The sequence below is a fragment of the Ovis aries genome, chromosome 1 (assembly GCF_016772045.2).
Source record: "Ovis aries strain OAR_USU_Benz2616 breed Rambouillet chromosome 1, ARS-UI_Ramb_v3.0, whole genome shotgun sequence".
In the NCBI taxonomy this organism is placed as follows: domain Eukaryota; kingdom Metazoa; phylum Chordata; class Mammalia; order Artiodactyla; family Bovidae; genus Ovis; species Ovis aries.
The window spans coordinates 99,778,852-99,803,224 of NC_056054.1; the positions used below are offsets into that span (position 1 = coordinate 99,778,852).

The window sequence follows — 24,373 nt, forward strand, 5'->3', positions numbered from 1 at the left end:
GTTAGAGACCATAGCCTTGGGTTGGGGAAGGGCAGTGTACTAATGTACTGATCTCTTGTGATAGGAAGTCTGAGGAGGGTGCTCTGGCTTTCCAGATAAGTGACTTTCAGAGTCTAGATGAATCGGAGCTTCCAGTAACACCAGGAGCCTGAGCTCAGCACCCTGCCTGCAACAGAGTCAGAGAGCCACACACATGTGAGAGAAGAGACTGAGCAAAACCTGTCAGTAGTGTCCCCCAGTTCAGACAGCTATAGTAACGTGCAAGGACAAAGCAGAAGGATGGTCAGAAATAGTGGGAATCCTGAATCTGTACAACACACGCAATAAATGCAGTTATAAGTTGTCAGGTCAGGATATATGGGTAGCAATAATTATGAAGCTGTAGTACTGAGGAGTGTGTTTCTTTGCCTCTGGCTCCATCCACCTTTGAAGCCCATAAAGACTCACTGAATCGCTGACAACTTGAACTCTCTCTGGCTCCCTACCTAGTCTTCTGACCTCTTGACCCAGATTTAAAGGGTTCCTGTGATTAGGTTAGTCCACCTGGATAGTCTCCCCATTTTGAGGTCAAATTTATTACATCTGCAGAGTACCTTTTGCCAGGTAACATAATTATGCAAATAGCAACCATAAGGAAGCTGGAGTAGCTATACTAACACCAGAAAAAATAGTCAGGAGATTTTACAACAATACAATGTTACCAGAGATAAAGAGTGACATTTTATAATGATAAATGGGTTAATCCATCAGGAAGATAAAATCATTTTAAACACAATGCATCTAACAGAGTCTCAAAATACATGAAGAAAAACTGACAGAACCAAAGGGAGAAATAGACAATTCAACAATAATTATTGGAGATTTCAGTTCTACACTTTCAGTAATGGATAGAACAACTAGTCAGAAGATAAATAAGATTTAAACAGTAAGACCTTACAGGCATCTGTAGACATTTCACCCAACAAGAGCAGACTACAGTTTCTCTCAAGTACGCTGAGAACATTCTCAGGGAGAAACTATACACTAAGCCATAAAATAAGTCAAAATGCATTTAAAAGGGTTGAAGTCATATGCAATTTGGGACATCTCACATACTAGTACTAGAGTCTAGAAGGAGGGTGGCAAGGGGCTTGGGTAGCTTATCCTTCCTCACTTTCTCATGAATGTTCAGGGGCACTTATGGAGGAGGCAGTGGGCAAACGTGTAGGCCACTAACCTGGAAAAGCTAGGCAACTAAAGAGATACTATTTCAGGGAAGCTGCCCTAGTCTCAGGCTTCCAAAGCCAGGGAGGAATTGGTATGTAGGAAGTAAGCAGAGGTCAGAGGATGACTTTCTGTCTTGCTTGTTTGTGCCTCTCTTTAAGCCTCAGCTTCTATGTCACTAAATCCCACTGCACAGGAGTGCTGTAGGTCACCACCAACCACCATAGACCCATGGTCTTGATGTTTACTATGCTCCGTCTGAGAAGACAACCACAGGTCAATAGCTTTGTATCAACACAAACGATTGGCTTTCTATGAAAACTACTCTGAACATAAGTGATGTATTTGTGGGGCTTACCTGGTGGTCCAGTGATTACGAATCTGCCTGCCAATGGACAATAGGACCTGTGTTCGATCCCTGGTCCTGGAGGATCCCACATTCCATGGAGCAACTAAGCCTGTGAGCCACAACTATTGAGCCCGTCCACTGGAGCCTGTGCTCCACAACAAGAGTAGCCACCACAATGAGAAGCCCACACACTGCAACTAGAGAGGAGCCCCTGCTCAACGCAATTAGAGAAAGCCCCTACAGCAACAAAGACCTGGCACAGCCAAAAATAAATATTTTAAAAATTTATGACATTTTGATTCCACTTGTTTGACTTCGTATGAACAGAATGCTGAATTTCTAATTTAAAAAAAGGATACACAACAAGCCACAGAGGTTTTACTGTATAGCACAAGGAACTATAGGCTTCCCAGGTGGCTCAGTGGGTAAAGCACCTGCATGCAATGCAGGAGACATGGGAGATATGGGTTAGATTCCTGTGTCAGGAAGATCCTCTGAAGAGGGCATGGCAACCCACTCCAGTATTCTTGCCTGGAGAATCCCACGGACAGAGGAGTCTGGCGGGCTACAGTCCAAGGTCACAAAGAGTCGGACATGACTGAGTGAGTGAGTGCAGGCACACGCACAGGGAACTATAGTCAATATCTTGTAATAACCTTTAATGGAAAATAATTTCAAAAATAATATATGTGTATATGTGTAACTGAAGCACACACACAAAAAGAATTCTACTTTTTGAAAATTTAATAATGTTTATCTTTTTGCTGGTTTTTCTAAATGTCCTATGGACATCTAATAACAGCATATGAGATACAAAATTTTAAATATATTTGTGTAGGATATGATTAATATAAATTAAATATAAATCTATTATATTTAAATTATTGACACCATTCAAGATGCTCCTATTCTTATTTTATCTGCACTTAATAAAATATTCTCAGAGAAATGTTAATGTTTCACTATGATTATATATTTTTTCTTTTCTCTTATGTTTCTTCTGATATTTGCTTTATATATCTTTGTTTCTTTGTTGTTAAGATGTCTGATGGTTTATAATGTCTGTCTTCTTTGTGAATTGTGTACCTTTTATCATTAAAAATATTCATCTTTGTTTCATTTAAAATAAATTAAAAATTCAAAATAAAAATTTTTTTAAAAGAAACAAAACCTATTTCAGTGACTTTGACAAGTTGGAAAAAAACCTTGTGGTGTTAGGATGATATTCACAAGTGACAAGCACAAAATCTTATATGCAGATTAAAACACAAAGCAACCCACAGGAGAAGAGGAAGATGGGGCTGGAGGCAGGGAGATCAAACCTAATTTCAAGTTTAATGAGAAGCCCACGTGCTTCCCCAGTGAGGGAAAAGAAGCTACCATAATATTGGTCTCCACCAAGAAGGTAATTAAGACATAATCTAGTCAGTAATCCTTATAAGTTAGTTATTCACATACCAAATACAGTATTAAATTCAGGATTTTTCCCCCACAATATTAAAATAGTGTGGAAGAAATGAGAGAAACAAAGAACACCAAGACTATCTAAAAGTTTTAAATTTTTCTGATGGAAAAGTGACTTCATGACAGTCCTTTAGACAATGAAAGAATTTGGGAAAATATTGATTCCTTGATGTTTTCTATGCTTGCAAAAATAGAAGTACAAAATAGCTTTAAAGTTTACAAAGAGATAGGTCTGTAATATCAGTATTGCTGCAGTTGCTGCTAAGTCGCTTCAGTCATGTCTGACTCTGTGTGACCTCATAGACGGCAGCCCACCAGGCTCCCCCCGACCCTGGGATTCTCCAGGCAAGAACACTGGAGTGGGTTGCCATTTCCTTCTCCAATGCATGAAAGTGAAAAGTGAAAGTGAAGGGTACACAAATACTGGCCATTGAGGGAATGTCCCCATCAGTGGCGACCTTCAGAATAGACCAGGTGGCCTTGAGTATCCGTTTGGCCTAGTCAACTAGAATACAGGAGCTCCCAAGATTCCATGACACCCCCCACCTTCCAGTTCTGTTATTGCAACTCTACATGGTTACCTGGCATGCTGGGTCCTCTCTCTGGCACTCTTGTCAGAGCCTGACCTCTGAGCTTTGGCTTCTTGTGCCTCATTTTTACAGTTAAGGATTCTTAGAGTTGAGGAATGCTGGCAAAGTAGGCCCCAAAGTAAGTAATAAATTGCATCTTCATTTTAAAAACATGTCTGATACATTTTTTTCCACTGAATGAAATCTTATTAAAGCAAAAGTGACTTAATGTAATAGTCATACACTCATTATAATTGTATACTTTAATGATTTTAGTAATTTACCAGGCTGTATATTCATCACCACAATCCATTCACTTGTCTCTAATTTCTTGTTTCTTTGGGTTTCTTTTCCCCAGGTTCTGGCTCTGCTTCTTCCACCCTAAGCTTCAGCATGGCAGTATCTCACACCATTTTCTCTGGTTTGAGGACAGAAATGGGCATTTTGGAAACCAACCAGTACTTGCACTCCCAGCTGGAAAAAAGCAAACAGGAATTTCGAGACCTCACAGAGAAACTGCTCACGTCCCAAGCTACTGTTTACTCCCTGGCCAACCAGCTGCAGAAATACAGTAAGTCCTTGGGGTCACAGTCACCATAGTGATAAATGATTGTCTTCCCTCTAAGAAACAAAACAACCTCAAACTGTATTCTTTTCCCTCCTTCATCAAAATAAATTGCATCCTTACTACACTCCTAGAAAGATGGAAGCAGGTAGTTAACTCTCACTTCTCAGAGGATGGAGACACTGACGAACAAAGGGGTTAAGTCTGCAGTGACAATATAGGGAGAAATAGAGGCTAAGATCTCATTCAGGCACTAGACTTTTTTTCTGTCTCAGGAATATATATTAGATTCTGTAAACATATAATATCCTTGTTGGCTGAAACATCTCAGGATTTAATTCAAACTTTTTGTGAGCACCCATTTGCAAAGCACTATGCTAGCTGCACTAGGGAAGAAAGAAGTGACAGGATACCCTGCTTACCTTAAAGGTCCTTAAAGCTGTCTATTCCCAACTGAACCACAGAGATCTGGAAATGAGAACATCAACAGCACACAGCAAGAGGAGAGGTGGAGCTGTAGTGACTGAGGAACATGGGAATGAGGACTGAGGGGGACAGGAATAAAAGGGGAGAATGCTTATGGATGCAGAAGTTGAGTTTGCTTTCAAATTTCTACCATTAGTTTTCAATAAACCAATGGGAGATAAAATTTGCTATCCAACTTATTGACTGCCAAGGTCCGGTCCCGGTGGATCCAGAATAATTCGAAGGGGAGACAGAGTAGGCGTCCTAGGAAAAAACTTATTTAATTACAGATATATAGAGAGATTAGAAACGGATAGTGTAGTAGGAAAATTAGTGGAGAAAAGAGGCTGAATAACTTGGTTTACGTGGAATACCAATCACCACCTACGTAGGCCACAGGCATCTTTCCATTCTCCCGAAGGAGAGGAGACACTGAGGCCTCCCCGGTCCGATCTTAGAAGCCCAGGCAAAATTAGCAGGCTTGGTGAGTACCCACATTCCAGATGGGAATTCAGCCAGGAAGGGAAAGAAAGAATGACACGGGGGAATCAGTCTTTCCAGAAACTGATCCGATTTCTTTATTTTTTAGGTTTGCTTATATACCTTTTGTTATACTTAGGGATGAATACAGAGTCAGGCGGGGTCAGCAGTCCTGACCTTTATCAAAATCAGGTGCTTCACATAAATGTATAAAAAAGGGTCTTAGGGGTTTTACATCATCTTCTGGCCATGAGACCTGCTGACATTTTATGATCCTTTCTTTCTGATAACCAGAAAACTTATTTTTTCCAAGGGTGTTTTTTCTTAAACCAGGCACCACCCTCTGAAGGTACCAGATAAAATTGCATTCCTATAGGGTGAGGGTGTAGTGGGTTACAACTAAGAAAGGAATTTATTCAACCTAAGGTTAACATGATTAATCTTAAAGGTTAATAGTTACTTCTCCTATATGCTTAAAGGTTAATACTTATTTCTCCTATACGCTAGTTATATTCATTATAAGGGCAGGGAATATGGAGATTTAGCAGCAAACATCAGCCCAACAAATGAAAACCCTTCACCAGTATTCCCCTTAAGATTCATTTAGTCTTAAGATAGTGATAAAGTTACATTTTTACATAGCAAGGACACAGTGATTTATAACAAAGTACAATGATCTATAACAAAAGAGAAAATTCATTAACTCAAAAAGCCTAGTATTGCTAACGTCAAAAACTACTATATTTCCCTTTCTATATTCCAAATACATTGATTAATATATTCCCAGGTGCCTAAGGATATGGAGGCCTGGCGGCAATCATTGATTCAACAATGAGAAAAGCCCTATGCTAATTAAGACTTTCAAAATACTCCAAACTCTCTGTGCTATTTATGGTTGAGAGGTTGTCACACAAGCTAGTCTGTCAGCAGAGAGGTTTGACCTGAGACACCCTTGTCACACCCAGGGCAGGGAATTAGCAGTAATTATTGGCACAATAAATGAAAAACCCTTTACCAATATAATTCCTAATCAACCCACTATACTATACTAATAATTTTATAACTTTTCAAAAGAGTCTGTATATAAAAGTTTAAAGCATCTCATGCCTCTCATGGTTGGGAGGCTGTAAACAATCACATGTGGCCAGACGAACCCGCTCAGGCAGGCTAGAGAACCTTCAGAGGAGTTTGTAGGTTGAAACACTCTTGTCACGCCCAGGAATTTTATTAACTGGAACTGCAAGTTAACTCCTTCTCTGAGAGAAATGGTGATGGGGGAGAGCCCCCCATAAAGTCAGAGGTATAGGTGAGAGCATAAAACAGACTCTGGTTTTGGGGGTAGATGCTCAGGAACAGGGGGTTTCCTGAGGCTCGATCCTGCCTTTGCATATGCCAAGCCTCCTTCCTCATGACTTTTGCCAAGGGCGGAGTTCCTCATGCTGGCTCCCGGCAATTGACATGGATCAAAAAGTAAAAATTAAAGCCTAGTTATCAAAGAAGTGAAAAAAGCTTTCAGGTATTGGAATGTAAGGGTTTGTTTGTTTACATCATTTATTATGATCATAATACAGCTTTTTTTAAAACTGGAGAAGAAGAAAGATGTCACCCAACATCTTCGTGTATAGGTAACATAGTGTAGTAATTAAGAGTGTGTGCCCTGGGGCCAGACTTGCTGGGTTCAAACCCAAGTTGTTCATCTTCTCCAAGCCTCAGTTTCCTCATCTGTAATGGTAACAGGAATAGTCTCTACCTCCTTGGAGAGAGGTGATGATTTCAAGTTGATAATTCTTGAAAATCTATTAGAACAAGACCTTGGCTGCTGCTGCTAAGTCACTTCAGTCATGTCCAACTCTGTGTGACCCCATAGACAGCAGCCCACCAGGCTCCTCTGTCCCTTGGATTCTCCAGACAAGAACACTGGAGTGGGTTGCCATTTCCCTGGCAAACACTGTGTGTTAGTTCTCCCGCCAACCTAATGCAGCACCTGTTAGCATTGAGCATGTCTTTTAGGGTTTTTCCCCTTTGTGTGCATTTTTATACAGTTGTATCTAGATAAACTTTAAAATCTTGGAAATATTGAGGGATTATTGAAACTTTCAACATGGGAGGACTGTCAGCCCTACAAGGAATTGCTACTGTGTGCCCAGGTTCATATTTTCCTTAAGAGGCTGCAAGGCTTGGTAAAGTGGCCTAAGATTTGGAGTCACAACTCAGAGTATGTGAATTCTGGCTTTGCTTCATTCTGGTTGAATCATCAAGTTATTTTACCCTCTATGAGGTTCTCTCTCCCCAGCTCTAATTTGGGGGGAATCAAATGCTAGTAGCTGGGAGGCTGAGGAATCAGATGTGGGATTCCCTGCATGGAGCCTGGTACCCAGGTGATATCTGTCCTGGGGTGGCCCCTTCTCATCCCTTGAAGGCTACTACAGCAGCAGGGCCAGCTTCCCCTGACACAGTGTCTCTGTTTCCCCAGAGTGTGAAGAGTACAAGGACCTCATTGAATCTGTGCTGGAGGAGAAAGTGCCCTTTGAGGAAGGGGAGCTGGCAGAGAAGAGAAGACTGGCTACACGGCTTGGGTGAGGAGGAAGCTGTGTGGGAAGTGTGTCAAGCGGGGAAGCCCCAGGCGGTAGAATAAAGAGAAAACAGAAGGGCAGAAATGTACACGCAGACACAGAGCTAGACAAAGACAGCCTGTGGGACTGTGGGAACAAATGGATGACTAGTTAAGTCTCTGGATTCTCCCTGAAGTAATATATGAATAAAATGAGCTCTCATGCTCATATTGGAATTCTGGCGATGTGGCTTGTGAATTAGCAATGGGCAAATGAACTCAACTTTCCATGAGTCTCAGTGACCTCATCTGTGAAATAAAAATACTGACAGTGTCTGCCTCAGAGGGTTATGGAGATTAAATGCATAATGACCAGCGGTTAGAACCATCTCACGCACATGTGGAGTTTTCAACAATATTAGCTGTAATTATTATACCTGTTCTTGCTTTTTATAGGCCTAGTACTTATCATCTTTTAAAAAATATTAGATTTGGTTTTTATTATAGAGCCTACATGAAAACAAAGTGCTGACACAAAACTGCAAGTCTCATTTGGGAAGTGAGCTAAAAAAAACCTGTAACTGTTTTAGTTTTACAGTCCTGACTGGAGGAATCCATGGTGGCAAAAGAGCCCTGGCTCTTGAGAGGGGTTTCTTGATGACTGCTGCCCCAGGTTATGCTGCCTCAGGCTTGGGCCTCTGTAAGATAGGTCCCTGGCAGGTGACAGCCTGGGGACCAGGACTACCTCTGCCCTTAAGCCTGGGGCTTAGCCATGGCTGGGAAGGGACACTCCTAATTTCTAATGTTCCCCAGTGCCTTTCATGATAACAATGTTTCTCTTCCCCACCTTTGATTGATTTATTTATTTCTAAAAGTATCAAAAATAAATAAATAAATAAGTAAAAGTATCAGACTATGTGGAGTGTTAGCTGGTAGGGCCACTGGGTAGACAGGTAATTGAGCAGTCGTTGCCTGGAAAATGAATTATTAATTTGCAAGGCCCAGTATTGCCTGTCGCTAGAGACTTTCATAGATAGGGTAGATTATGGCATTGAAGACATCTTCTCAACCTTGGTTAATGAAATCTGAGAAGCTCAGATGTGTAAGAGCCACTAAAGGAGAGATGCTTGACTGAGGAGGCCTAGGTCTGGAGACTTGTTTTTCCCTGATCTCTGCCTTCTACTCTTGTGACACTTTATAGGAACTCTAAGGAATAGAGTTTTAAAAGACAATCTGTGGATGATTACCTAGTATTGAGGAGATTTAAGCATTGGATGGGGTAGATGACTATTAATATCTAGTCTAGCATTACGATTATGTGGTTTTAAGTATTAACTGATTGCCTGCTCAGGTGTGTATGCTCCACTATGTACTGTACGCTGGGTCATATGGACTGTCTCTAGCCTCACAGAGCTCACATTCTAGTTGGGAATCTATAAAAAATATTTGTACAAAATTAGAAAACTGTGAAATCCCAGACAGAGTCATGTAATTGTTACTCAGAATTTTAATTACTCTTGAGTGCCTCCTTACCTGTTATAATAGCTTATCTTCATGTCATTCAGAGGAATGCTCTTAATCTTGACCCTCTCACTGATTTCTCTTTTCATCCTTTCAGTTAATACCAGATGTACCTGTCCAACACTTCTATACCTGGCTTCCCCACCCCCAATTGGCCACACTTTCTGTATAATGCTTGATGATGCATATGACATTAAAATGGATGTGGACTGAAGTGAGGAACTGAAGGGGCTTTTTTTTTTTTTTTTAAGTGAGGTTAATGAAAAAGAAAGAAACAAATCCAATACTATTTCCTCATTCCTTCTGTTACAGGCAAGTCACACAACCTGTGCAAGTATTCAACTTGGGAAATTCCTTACAAGTAATCAAAGACACACCTCTGCTGAAATTTCCATAACTTTATCATTCACGACATTCACTTTTACATTTTACTTTTCTTTGCCACTTTAGGAGAGATGATTACCTGATTGAGGCTCAGGCCCGAGAACTGACCTGCTTACGACAGAAGATACAGGAAGGGAAAGGTGTCTGTCATCTATTCACACAGCATGCAAAGAACACAATCAAGACTTTTGAGAGTTTCCTCAAGGGCACTGACATGACCTACTACCAGAGACAGAGATTCTGTGAGCTCCTGGCCCAAGGAAGCCAGCTGGCAGAGAGACTTGCCAGCAAACTCTCCACTGGTAAGTTATCTTATAGGCTCTGAGAACACTTAGCTCCTCCAGAGGTCCTAGCCTCACATGAGACTCCACACCTTCACAACTCCCACAGTGACGTTGCAGCCAGGTGTCCTGCGGTTCTGTGGTGTTCTCAGCTATAGGACAGCTTCCCTGGTGGCTCAGCTGGTAACGAATCTGCCTGCCAATGCAGGAGATACAGATGTGGGTTCGATCCCTGGGTCAGGAGGAACCCCTGGAGAAGGAAGTGGCAACCCACTCCAGAGTGAAGCTATCAGCTAGAAATACCTGGGAGTCCAACCCTGGGCCCAAGGTGAGCCTCCACAGACATATTCCAAAAAGGAGCCAGCGTTGTCACTGGACTGGCCCTTGTGGTTCTTATGATTGCAAGATATACCTCAGCTACAACCATCAGGGAACTTAAACATGAGGTATATCATTCACATTTCCCGGAGGGTACACGGCTCACCCAGGGCTACCCAGTGAGGTTAGGGTCCGCTTACCTGTAAAAAGAGTGAGACAGCATAGGACTGTGGTTCTGCCTAATTTGGGTTGAGGGTGGGGTGCCTAGGATTTCATAGGTTCACTCTTTAGCGGTGATTAAAGTGCAGGAAAGAAAAACAAGGGTCAGACATCAATGATCTAAATCAGCCAAGGATCTCTAAAACAAGAGAAACTTCAGACGTGGAGCACCTTGCCTCTTCATCTGGCCCTGTAGCTGCCCATGTGTTCCTTCGAGATAGCTGTCTGTGAAGTGAATGCTTTCAGAACCAATAGCCTAATATCAGCACTTGGGTTACAATTTTAAAAGAAGAGGACTGTCAGGTGCTTACAGTATACCTGCTTCTCACCCTGTATTCTGGGGACCATGACAAGTTAAAACTGTTTTCATCATCACAGGCTTTTGGAGCAGGAGGCAGCAGCCATCCAATCATTTTTGGTTTTTAGGATACTTGATATGCAGTAAACTGACCTACTGTAGAATCAGTTCTATGAGTTTTGAAAAATGTATACAGTGTTACAGAAAAGTACCACCACAATCCAGATGCAGAACAGCCCCATCACTTGTAAAAGTTCCCTTGTACCTCTTTGTAGTCAACTGTTTCCTCCAAATCAAGTCCCTGCAACCGCTGGATCTGTTTTGTGTCCCTTTAGATTTTTTTAAAATCTCCAGAATGTATCAGTAGTTTGTTCCTTTTTATTGATGAGTGCTATTTCATGATAGAGGTGTACCACTTTTGTTTATCCAGTCATCCACTGAAGGACATTTGGATTGTTTTCAGTTTGGGGTGATTATGATTCATAGTTAAGATTAACATGCAGATTTGTGTGTGAAAATACATTTTCACTTCACTTTGCTTGGATAAATATCTTAGAGTAGGATTGCTGAGTCATATGGTGAGTGTACGTTTGTGTGTGTGTGTGTGTGTGTGTGTGTGTTAGTCACTCAGTCATATCTGGCTCTTTGTGAGTCCATGGACTATATAGCCTGCCAGGTTCCTCTGTCCATGGAATTCTGCCGGGGTCCAGCCCCAGTGGATCCAGGGTGATTCGAAGGTGGGGACGGAGTCGGTGTCCTGGAAAAAACTTATTTAATTACAGATATAGAGGGAGATTAGAAACAGATAGTGTAGTAGGAGAATTAGTGGAGAAAAGAGGCTGAACAACTGGTTTACATGGAATACCAATCACCACCTATGTAGGCCACAGGCGTCTTTCCATTCTCCCAAAGCAGAGGAGGCACTGAGGCCTCCCTGGTTCAATCTCAGAAGCCCAGGCAGAATTAGCAGGCTTGGTGAGTACCCACAATTCAGATGGAAATTCAGCCAGGAAAACAGGGAGCGAGAAAGAAACGACACGGGGGAATCAGTCTTTCCAGAAACTGATACGATTTCTTTATTTTTTAGGTTTGTTTATATACCTTTTTGTTATACATAGGGATGAATACAGAGTCACATGGGGGTCAGCAGACCTGACCCTTGTCACAATCAGGTGCTTCATATAAAATTATACAGAGGTCTTATGAGTTTCATCATCTTTTGGCCATGAGGTCTGCTGACATTTTATGGCCCTTTCTGATACCGGTCAGTTAACCAGAAAACTTATTTTTCCAGGGGTGATTTTTTCTTAAATCAGGCGCCACCCTCCAAATAAAGTTGTATTCCTATAGAGTGAGGGTGTAGTGAATTACAATCAAGAAAGGAATTTACTTAACCTAAGGTTTAACATGATTAATCTGAAAGGTTAATACTTATTTTTCCTATATGCTAGTTATATTCATTATAAGGGCAGGAATATGGAGATTTAGCAGCAAATATTGGCTCAACAAATGTAAACCCTTCACCAATGTTCCTCTTAAGATCTATTTTGTCTTAAGATAGTGATAAAGTTACATTTTTGCATAGCAAGGATACAGTGATTTATAACAAAGTACAGTGGTCTATAATAAAAGAGAAAATTCATTAACTCAAAAAGTCTAGTATTGCTAACATCAAAAACTACTATATTTCCTTTTCTATATTCCAAATACATTGATTAATATATTCCCAGGTGCCTAAGGATATGGAGGCCTGATGGCAATCATTGACTCATCAATGAAAAAAGCCCTATGCTAATATTCCAAACTCTCTGTGCTGTTTATGGTTGAGAGGTTGTCACACAAGCTAGTCTGTCAGCAGAGAGGTTTGACCTGAGACACCCTTGTCACACCCAGGGCAGGGAATTAGCAGTAATTATTGGCACAATAAATGAAAAACCCTTCACCAATATAATTCCTAATCAACCTACTAATACTATACTAATGATCTTCTAACTTCTCAAAAGAGTCTGTATTTAGAAAGTTTTAAAACATCCCATGCCTCTCACAGTTGGGAGGCTGTAAACAATCACATGCGGCCGGACGAGCCTGATCAGGCAGGCCAGAGAACCTTCAAAGTTCATAAGTTGAAACACTCTTGTCATGCCCAGGAATTTTTATTAACTGGAGCTGCAAGTTAACTCCTTCTCTGAGAGAAATGGTTATGGGGGAGAGCTCCCGTAAAGTACTCTGGTTTTGGGGGTAGATGCTCAGGAACAGGGGATTTCCTGAGGCTTGATCACGCCTTTGCGTACGCCAAGCTTCCTTCCTCACGCTGGCTCCCAACAGAATTCTCTAGGCAAGAATACTGGAGTGGGTTGCCATTTCCTTCTCCAGGGGATCTTCCCAACTCAGGGATCGAACCCATGTCCTGTATTGCAGGTGGATTGTTTACTATCTGAGCCCCAAGGGAAGCTTAAAGAGAGTGTACGTATCCTTACAGTATACATTATAAGATTGTACATTTAACTTATAAGAAACTACCAAACTGTTTTCCAGTGTGACAAAACCATTTCACATTCCCCTGAGCAATGAGTTAAATTGCATTTGTTCCCAATACCAGCTCTTGACATTATCAGCTTGTTGTTTCTGGGCTTTTTGTCTTTTAATAGGTGTGTGGTTGCTTATTATTGTGATTTTTAATTTGCATTTTCCTATTGACTAATGATTTTTAAGATCTTTTCATATGTCTACTGATCATCCATATATCTTTGGAAAAGTGAGTGTCAACTATATTGTTCATTTTAAAGTAGTTTTTCATATTACTGAGTCGAGAGTTCTTTATATTTCTGGATACAAGTCCTTTATTGAATATTTGACTTGCTAGTATTTTCTCCCAGTTTGTGGCTTATCTTTTCATTCCCTTAACTTTCTTTCAGAGTGCAGAATTTCTTAATATTGTTGAAATCCAACTTATTGGATCATCATTGTCTAGTTTTATCTAAGAACTCTTTGCCTAAAACAGGGTTCTTGGCCTTTCCATATAGATTTTACAGTCAGTTTGTCATTATCTAGAAAAAAATCCTATTGGGATTTTGAGTGGCATTGCATTAAATCTGTGAAAAGTTAAAGGAGAATTGACATTTTTAATAACATTGGGTGTTCTAATTAATGATCATAATGTCTTTCATCAGGTTGAGCTAGTCTTTGTTTTATTTATTCATATTTCCATGAACAAGCAAACCTTTTTTTATTGTTTTATGATGGTGACTGCTGACAACAGAGAAGAAATTTTGTCTCCTAACACAAATATGAGCAGGCCGTGGTCCAGCTAAATAAAACTCCCAACTTATTTAAGGAAGTTCCTTATTTGCTAAGAATTCTATTTTGAATTGATGTTGTTTTGTCAAATGCCTTTTTGTTCATCTAAAATATGAACAAATGATTATATACATATTTTTTATGTTATGTCCTTTGGGGTTGTGCTCTGGACATTTTGAAAATTATATTGTGAGACAATGGGTCCTATTAAAGCCCTCTGGATTATTTCTTAGCAGGCAATCAACCACTTCTAGGTTTAGACTGCAAGTTCTGTCTTATGTTTTATGGGTAGCAGTTCCAACATCAGTTTAGTGTTCAGGGGCTTTAATGTGTTGTTTGGGTCAGTTCAACAAGTATGCCACTAGGTTTAGTCTGGACTAGCTGATGGTTTATATGATAATTCAGTTCTCTAATCCTTTGCCATGATTCCTTGTCTCTGTTCCACACAGGCTGAGTTTGGGGATGAACTCTAATATTTTTGACAGTCCGTAGATTGTTTCCCAGCCTCTCCCCTCTCTGGCATTTCTTTTCTACTTTCCAGTTCCCAAGGGGCCTCTCCCACATTCCTCTGTTCAGAAAGATTGGGTTCTCCCAGTCATTTCTCCTGTCACACTGTCCTGCAGAACTGCAGGGGGCTACTCAAAGATAAAAGAGGCAAGAAAATTGAGACAGAAAAAAAAGGAGGGGACACTCTTCACATGTTTCAGACAATTAGTCCCTTTTGGACTAGAGCGGTAGGTTCTCATTTGTGGTTAACATCGCTGCTCAGCTGCCTCAACAACAAAGTTCCGCAAATGGGCTGGTCTCTGGGCAGGGTCAGGAGAGGAAAAAAGAGAAATGGGGAAGAGTCTCTTGACACTCATCAGCAGAGGTCCCCCCGTCCAGTCATCTAGATAGAACAGGGGGTTTCTCCTGTTGTATTTGCTCCTCTGTGGTTGCTGGAGTATCTGTGTGAGAGCAGTACTGGGACTCACAGCCATGGTCCATCAACCAAGTTTGTGGGAGAAATGAAGGTTGGAGCTGAAGGCGTGCAGAAGACAGCCAGCCAAGTATCCTGTGTACTGGAGAACAGGACATTGTGAACTTTTTGCCTTGACTCAATAGCAGACATCCTGGTGACGATTCAGCCAACCAGCAATATATTGTTCACCGTTGCTCAGGAAAGCCTGCCAGGCTGCTCCTCTAAAGACACAACTTTAGCCCTCCTGGAATAATTCTCCCAGAGCATTCTGAACAAACATATAGAGTATTGTATCTCTGGTCAGATAGGCCCTTGTATTTGTAAGCATGAGATGGGACCTGCTCAATTTCCCACTAGCTGTCTCTATTTTTGGTTCACAGAAAATCGCCATGATAGGAAGGATGAAGAGGGACTGGAGTCACTGGCAGCCAGGTAACTCTGAGTGATGAAAGGGCTGGTAATGGAGCGGTGAAACCTAGAGAGGAGTCCTGAAGCAAGAGACCCAGAGGCCAAAGGTCCCAGATCCAGGAGAAACCAGAAGCTGCTGAGTGTTCCTATTTCATTCATTCATCATACAATGATGTGCCCTTTAACCCACATTATCTGTTCTCATTGAAGTTCTTGTATTAGTTGCCATTTCTTAGTAATTCTTCAAGTTTAGTTAACTGGAGTCATTCTGAACTAAAGGTAAACCAGCCAGAGAAACCTGGTCTCTATTTTCTGAAAACCTGTATGATTAAAAACTGAAGTGAAATGCCTGTTTCTGCCCAGTTGCCCTGAGATATGCTGGCCAATGTTTCATAGCCAGAAATATCTTGAAAAATAAAGCCAATAATGTCATATATATAAATATACATTCATATATATATGTGTGTGTATATATATATATGGAGAGAGAGATCTAAAAGCTACAAGAGTCCTAGGAAGTTACATTCCCTCAGGATCCAGTACTCAGTGGACCCCTTCACATACTCTTGAATAAAATTTGTCCATAGCATTTTAATGTCTGTGTTATAGGAGTGTCCTGTGTGTCAGAGTATGTTTTAGAGAAGTCGTTGAGTCTCCTTCCTCGTCCACATTTAGAGCTCAGTGCACTGAACACATGCTGCTCTCTCTCCTACCCCTATTCTATGCACACTGAAATCCCAGTTAGAAGCGGACTGTTATGTTTTTTCTCTCTGAGAGGATAGGCCTTTTGGTTTCTGGTGTCTCTTCCATGAGCTTCAGATGAGCACCAGCTGCCAGGTTGATGCTGGTTGCCTTATTTTCACCTCCTGTCTTGTCTGCCTCCTTCTCCATCCCTTACTCAGGCTCAACATGGGGCTCCAGGAGGAAGAAGTGAATGAAGTCCTGGAGGACTCACTAGATGAAAAGTATCTGACACATTCCAGTCGCCATGACTCCCACCAGCCTCCCAGCAGCATTGCCTCTGTGTGTGATGTGCAGGACCAGCTCTGATGTAGACTGAGCCAGTGAGTATTCCCAATACCGAGAGAATAACCCCCAACAACCGGAAGACTGAATAATGAAGCTCTGGTAGCTTCTACCTGCGCACCATCTCTGTCTAGACTGATTGAGATAATCTCTGAGGTGATTAGGCTGAATTCAGTTCTGGGACCAAGTTTTATGTCACTGGTGTGTCTGTTCATTTGCAGTCACCTCACCTCCCTTTCTCTGGCCCCCAGTGGCATATGCAAACTGAGGAACCCCAGGCAAACCAGAGTGCAGAGAGTGAAGGGATCATGAGAAACTCTTCTGCCACGTTTCAGCACAAATAAACTTCATTATTTAAGATGAAGCATCTTAGCTTTCCTGAAATGTTCTAGCTAATTACAGTTTCTGAATGGTGCCCATTAGGCTTTTCTAGCTTTCCGAGAATATCAGTCTTGCCCATATTTGGGGTCCACTTATCATGGTTCCTCAGTAATGCAGGAGACAAGGCAGGTTCCTCATGAACTCATGGCTCCTGAGTTTAAGCACCAGTGTCCATCCCCCCTCAGGTGGCTTCTCTCCCCATAAGTTTCCATCTTAGTACAGACTATCAGGTGGTGAAAGTTAAGCTTCTGCCCCATCACACTGAAGTCCCCACCCTTGAGTCCTGGTTTTGTTCTGGGCTGAGGCGGAAGCACAATATAAGGAACTGCAGAGAGCATCCTTGGAAGCAAATGTGTGTAACTCGACTCAGTGGTAATTATTTCCTGGAACAGGATGCACTTCTCACTTCTACAGGCAGATCTTGGAATCCACTGCCCAGTTGTACAATGAAAACACAGATATCAGGGGAGAAAATCAGAGCCTTCCACCTCACCTGAGTCATATTCCAGAGATAAGCAGTCAAAACTCACAGGGAAAGACCACCCTCAGATCGCTCTCTTCTCTTGCCACATCTGGCTATCAAAACAAAAGATGTGGAGAACAACACTATTACACAATCCATAATTCTCACAGTTTTCTCTATCTAGAAAGATGCTCCCTCTACAGGTCCCCAGACTCCAGGCTCCAGGAATGGCTCTAGGAAACCCACCATTTAGTTACAAAATTCACCCTATTATTTAAGCCTGAATTCCAGTCTTAGGTTTCTCAACTTACAGGTCATGTAGTTTAGTTACTACTTAACCTCTTGACCTACTGTTTCCTCAGGGGCAAAGGAAGTATACTTGAATATATTTAGATTCTAGAACCAGTTCTGACATGGTAAGGGAGATTTCCCATTCCACAGGTTAAGGTTAAATGTTCAGTCATACAAGATTACCCCACACCTCCACACCCTATCCATTTCTGAGGGCAGTTGAAAGCCCAGATTGTTACCTGAACTCCTGCCTGACTGGCTAGAAAGCAGGATAGCACCACCCCCTCCTCAGGTTCAATTTATTTCCTAGAGTTGTTCCTACAGAACTCAGAGAAACGTTGTACTTACTATACTATCGGTTTATTATAAAAGGACATAACTCAGGAACAGCAGATGGAAGAGGTGCACAGGGCAGGGCATGGGGGAAAGTGTGGAGCCTCCATGCCTTCTCAGAGAAAGCCTAGTACCTAGTACTCTCCTAGTACCTCTGTGTGGTCACCAACCCAGAGGCTCTCATAATCCTGAAACCCTTTTGAACTTTATGGAAACTCATTACACTGGCCTGATTGATGAAACCACTGGCCGTAGTGATTGAACTCAATCTCCAGCCGCTTTCCCCGTCCATAGGTCGGGGCTGGGACCGGAAGTTCCAACCCTCTCATCACAAGATGGACCTTCCTGGCAAGAAGCCCCCCCAATACTTGCTTCCAAAAGTTGCTTTATTAATATAAACACAAGTACCTTTATCCCTCCATTGCTTAGGAAATTACAAGGATTTTCAGAGTTCTATGTCAGAAACAGGGATGAAGACCAAGTATGTATTTCTTATTGTAAGTCACAAGGCACTGATAGTGTCTGAGGACACTCCTGGTTTCACAATAGCACCACCTTTCTATTTAAAAGGGATAGGACATGGATTTAGGAGCCAGATTCCCGTTTAAACAGCCTTTCTTTCCTAGAACAGACTGCCTTTTTTGGTTTTTTGACATGTACACACTACTTTATTTATTTATTTATCTACGGCTGCACTGTGTCTGTGCTGCTACATGCGGGCTTTCTCTAATTGTGGTGCCCGGGCTTTTCATTGCAGTGGCTTCTCTTGTTGCAGAGCACAGGCATCAACAGCTGCAGCACCCAGGCTCAGTAGCTGTGACTTGCTGACTCTAGGGCACATGGGCCTCAGGAGTTGCAGCACAGCGGCTCAATAGTTGTGGCTCGAGGGCCCTAGTGTGTGCAGGCTTCAGTTGTTGCAGCTTGAGGGCTCTAGAGTATGGGCTCAGTAGCTGTGGTGCACGGGGCAGTTGCTTCCTGGCATATGGATCCCAGACCAGGGATGGAACCCACGTCCTGTGCACTGGCAGGCGGATTCTTATCTATTGCACCAGCAGGGAAGTCCTAGAACAGACTGTTTCTGAATGTGCATGCTTGAAGCTAGGCACCTCTCTTCTGAGAGGTGTGAAAGGTCTTCCTTTTTTCTCCACAAGAGTAGAATGGAGAGTAAACTGATGCTGAGCGGGGTGAGGGGGGGTGGGGGGTGGGGAGGTGGAGGTAGTGGGGGTAGGGGGGAGGGTTAGGGATCTGGCTAAACCACACGCAGCAGTTTTGAGCAGGGCCATCAATGTTTTGGGGTGGTAGAGTCCTATATTCCACACCACAGGGCAGATGGTATATTTCAGAGGACTTTCCTCTCATCTACTAGCACAGCTTTCTCTTTCCAGATTGTAGCTGACTGCCACAGTTTATCCTCGTAATACATTCAGGTGGCACATGGCATCTTTCCTCTCTTAGCTCTCACTGCGACCTCAGTTAGGTATCAGCAGAATCTGACAGAAAATCCTCACTTTTTTTGTTGTTTTGTTTTCTGTTTCAGGTGACAACGAATGCTGGAACTGTGTGAAAATTTTTATCTTATTTCAATAGAACATAGTCCCCAGTTGATGAAAAAAACAACAAAACAAGCAAAATCCAAATCTGAGAGGAAGAGCAAGATTTCACATTACTTTAGATTTTTACTCCAGTTTGCAGAAGTCTCAGCCCTTTGCCTACCAATATAACTGCCCAAAGGACACCAATGCCTATATTCACAGATAATCTTGAGAAAAATCTAACCCTTTTCCCTCCCATCTCCTACCTGTGGATAACTAGAGTCAGCAGCAGCTAGAAGAAAATGGCAAGGACTTGGATGAAGAACATGTCAGAATGTCACTGCAGACCATTCATCAGCTCTTCAGCACATGTCCCTTTTCCTGGGAGGTTGGGGGATTATAAAGATCCTAAAATAAATCTTATTTTATATGCATTCTGTTGGTTATCATCTTTTTGTACAAATCAAAATTATAAAACTTTTTTTTCTTTAGCCTAAAACAGAGAACTCTAACATTAATGTGCCCACTACATTTATACCCCAGAGTGATAGAAACCAAGGCTGAATGCATACTTCATTCCAAAATGACACGTTATTGAGCACCTAATATTACATGTGAGTTGGACTATAAGCAAGGCTGAGTGCCGAAGAATTGATGCTTTTGAACTGTGGTGTTAGAGAAGACTCTTGAGAGTCCCTTGGACTTCAAGGAGATCCAACCAGTCCATCCTAAAGGAGATCAGTTCTGGGTGTTCACTGGAAGGACTGGTGAAGCTGAAACTCCAATACTTTGGCTAGTTGATGCGAAGAGCTGACTTATTTGAAAAAACCCTGATGCTGGGAAAGATTGAGGGCAGGAGGAGAAGGGGATGACAGAGGATGAGATGGTTGGATGGCATCACTGACTCAATGGACATGAGTTTGGGTAAACTCTGGGAGTTGGTGATTGACAGGGAGGCCTGGCGTGCTCCAGTTCGTGGGGTCGCAAAGAGCTGGACACAACTGAGCAACTGAACTGAACTGAATATTACATGGAAATATTCACTGTGTCCAACTGTCTGGGAACCAAGGTACTCAAGCAAAAAGTCCCCCCCACCACTACCCCAGGTTGGGCATCTGCAAGCAGAGCAGCAGTCTCATACATATTCACCTGACGGGGGACCCAAGGACACTATGATAGAATTTTTGCCACAGAAGGATCCTGAGAGTCTGCTGTTCACTGCTATACTTCAGCAAAAGTTCCATCCTAGAGGCCTGTGTTTAGGACCCACAGAGAGAGATCTAACATACCTAGATGGAACTGCTGCTGCTCAGTCACTTCAGTCGCATCTGATTCAGCAAGAATAGTAGAGTGGGTTGCCTCGCCCTCCTCCAGGGGACCTTCCCGACCCAGGGATTGAACCCATGTTTCCTGGCATTGCAAGCAGCTTCTTCATCCCTGAACCACCAGGAAAGGCCCTCTAAATGGAATTGGCAGCTTTCAAATTATTCCACTCTCATTTGGAGTTTTTTTTCCTGAAAATAAATTTCTCATACCCTCTGTTTGTCTTTTACTTTTCAATATAAAATCAGGACATCTCATTCAGAAGCTGTAAAACATGTAAGATAGCCTCCAATTTACCAGATTCCCAGGTTAGAAAGCTGATTCTTCTAAGGAGGGCAAATCCTGGGTGGCAGGAAGGGACCTTTACATGGGTTTGTACCCTACACCAGTGACTTACGTTTTCTTGTACCAGTAAGTGGCACTGGTCACTGTCACACCCTCTGCAAGGGAGAGACCCATTGAGAGCCAATGCTTAGTCCAGGACTCAGCTCTTCGCAACTCCCTGTGTTTTACAATCATTTCTGACCCCTCTCCCCCACAATTATTCACCTTGAAAATTTTCAAACCAACAGAAAATTGGAAAGACTCATACAACAAACATCTCTATTCTGTTCCTCTAAATACAGCAATTAACAGTCATTTTTTCCTTTTCTCTGTCTGGGCTGACACATACACTCATATCACTTTATTAAATGCAGACAAAAAGCCTGCTTCACTGCTAAACACTTCAGCATGTATTTCCTGATATTAAGGGCATTGTCCTATACAACCATAATCAATGATCAAATTTAAGTACATTACCATTATTTCAATAACATTACCTCATATATGCTCAAGGTATAAATTTTCCCATTGTTTAAAAACTGTCGTATCTACATGCTTATATGTGTATGGATATAGCTATTAGACACATTTAACATATGCCTCTATATTATACATATGTGAGAGAGGTTAAGCATTGTGTGTGTTGTGGTACTGATATTTCCCCATGTTCCAATTAAAGTTTCTAAATTTTGTCCTTATTACCTGGAACTGTCTCCTGACTGGTATGTTTTTGTTGTTTCTGAAGTCTTTGAATTTCTGAAGAAATTATCTAATTATCTTGTTTAGTGTTCTACATTCTGATCAAACTAAACCTTTTTTCAAAAGATCAGCACATCCCATTTGTGCTTCCTACTGCATCCTGTCAGGAAGCAAGCTGTCCAAGAACAAAGCTACAAAATATTGAAGGAAACATACCATCTGTCAGCCAGGCTAGTAGTCTACATTCTCTGTAGTCCTTCGATCCAAACTGCAATGTCTGCCATCTAACTTGACAGGAACTGAGTCTAGGTTTGCTTTTAATCCCTGCACCAGCTGTGATTATTACTGGCAGCCATAAAGCAGGATTTACCGCTGACTCACCTGCGCAATGTGATTTGGAGAAGGGAAGGAGAACCCACAGTGAACAAACCTAGAGCCAGGCCATTGGGAACACTGGATGTGCCCCATGTCTGAGCATGCTCAGAAGCTACTCCCAAATGTGAAATTCCTGCTGTCAAGGCTGCTCTAGCTTTCACTGTAATGGTGCTGTAATAGACATGTTTTCTGGGTGAGATATTGTAAATATTGGGATTCTAGGGACAGATGAGAATGAACTTAGTACATTTAAAATAAAATCAAACTCTTTGCTATAGTTTACATCGGCTTATCTCAATCACCCATACTCCTTTTTTTTTTTTTTTTTGCGTGACATAAGAAAAGAAAACCCAACTCTGCACCAGGAAATGGAGCCAAAGATAGGCAGATAAGAACTTCAGGCTTCATGAATTGAGTTGTTGGTGTGCAAAAAGGAGGCAGTACCTGTGGGCTTATCAGGAGAGGCCCCTGGAGCCAGGTCAGAGGAAGTAGTGAGGCCCTGCCCCAGGCTCCTAGGTGTCGCCCAGGCTGGAGGGGCTGAGATGCCAGGGTTGAGCAGCCATTCGCCTTCATTCTCCCTTCATCTCAGAAATTTAATGTCTTGCTTTCACCCAATGAGAAACTGGAACTTGAGTTCCCAAAACTCAATAAAAAACAAAAACATAAAATACTTGAAACATAACAAAAAAATTGAAATACTAATGTCATATATTCTGTACTCCAACATGCATAGTCAACATTTTCCCATGTTTGCTTTCTCACTCTGCACGACTGAGCGACTGAACTGAACTGAACTGAACTGAACTGATATATGACTTGCTCCACCATTTGAGAGTAACTTGCAGATGTCTCAACTCAAGATCACTGATTGGGCAGCTATTGCTGCCTTGGCATCTCTTGGCATTCCTTGGTGTCTCCCTCAAAACCAACTTCTGCAAGACTTGTCCTCCAAGGCCAGGGAAAGGCCTTGTGCTGGTGGAAGGGACCCCTTACCCCTTCAAGAACATGAAATCCATTCTCTTCAGGCTGTAGAGAAGCTTCAGACACTGTTCTATGATCCTCTCCCCTAAGTGCAGGGCAGGTGCACCCTGGGCTTGCGGGAACATGCTAGGCTGTCAGCCCCCACCCTCCACAGCACCCTGGGACTCCTCTGGGTCGTCTCGGTGGGCAGTGGGGTCTTGGGTCAGCCTGAGCTCTAGAACCACCTTCCTTGGGAGAGACCCATAGGAAAGTGCATCTGCCCCATTGGCTCTTGCCTGGCTCTCTGTGCCCTGCAGACAGCAGAAAGTGTTCTGACAGGACACAAAAGGGAAGCGTTTTTTCCTATGGTGGGAGGATGAAGGGAGCTGGTGGGTCATAAGTCAAAGAGAGGGGAAAGTTCTCAAGAGCTTCCCAGAATTGTCTGCATCAGTGCTGTCAGTGGGGTAGCTGCCCTGTGATCATGGCTCTTAGTCTTGTCTTGTCTTGACCCAGTTCCAGGTCCAGTCTGAGTCCAAAGACAGAGGCATTCTGGTTCGCAGTACAAATGCCATAGTGCGTCATTCCAAAGTGGAGTAGTCACTGAGCTGCTTGTCCCAGGATCCCACTGGGTAGCATCCATGGGGGTTTCTTGAACTTTCCTTCTTGTCTGAGAAATTTCTTATCTCTCCTTCAATTCTAAGTAGCAGTCTTGCTGGGTGGAGTATCCTAGTTTGTACATTTCCCCTCTCAGCACTTTAAATATGTCATGTCATGTCATTTCATTTTGGCCTGAAAACTTTCTGCAGAAAAATCAGCTGGTATGGGGGTTTCCTTGTGTATGAGTCATTGTTTTCCTCTTGCTGCCTTTAGAATTTTGCCTTTGTCTTTAACTTTTGCCGTTTTAATTATGATATGTCTTGGTATTGGTCTGTTTGGGTTCATCTTATTTGGGACCTCTGTGCTTCCTGTACCTGGATATCTGTTTTCTTCTTCAGGTTTGGAAAATTTCAGTCGTTATTTCTTCAAATACATTTTTGACTCTTTTCTTTCTCTTCTCCTTCACAGATCCCTGAACTTTCTTTCTTGCTGAAATTTAAATCAGGGGAAAATTAAAAAGGAGATAAGTTAGTGGTCTAGATAATTAGTGGTCTCTGTGCCAGGTATAAGAAAAAATTTTAAGTTGACAATAAGGAGAAATCTTGAATACTTTTAAAGACTTTAAAGACTTATAAAAATTGACATACAATGGCATGGAGAATATTTATGTTCTATTTCTAGAGATGACTCCTTTTATGCATCACACTGGTTTAATAATTTTGATCTAAAAATTATT

At 42.1% G+C, this 24,373-nt stretch overlaps 1 protein-coding gene across 1 annotated transcript; it reads left to right on the plus strand.

Moving 5' to 3' along the window:
* Positions 1-3,978: 3,978 nt before the first annotated feature.
* Positions 3,979-19,782, plus strand: LOC101119949 (neuroblastoma breakpoint family member 6-like protein). Its single transcript, XM_027964959.1, has 6 exons — positions 3,979-4,156; positions 7,569-7,671; positions 9,618-9,853; positions 15,306-15,357; positions 16,236-16,397; positions 19,365-19,782. Exons 1-5 carry the CDS (start codon positions 3,979-3,981, stop codon positions 16,381-16,383), a joined length of 717 nt encoding a protein of 238 aa, XP_027820760.1. The 3' UTR covers positions 16,384-16,397; positions 19,365-19,782.
* Positions 19,783-24,373: the final 4,591 nt, after the last annotated feature.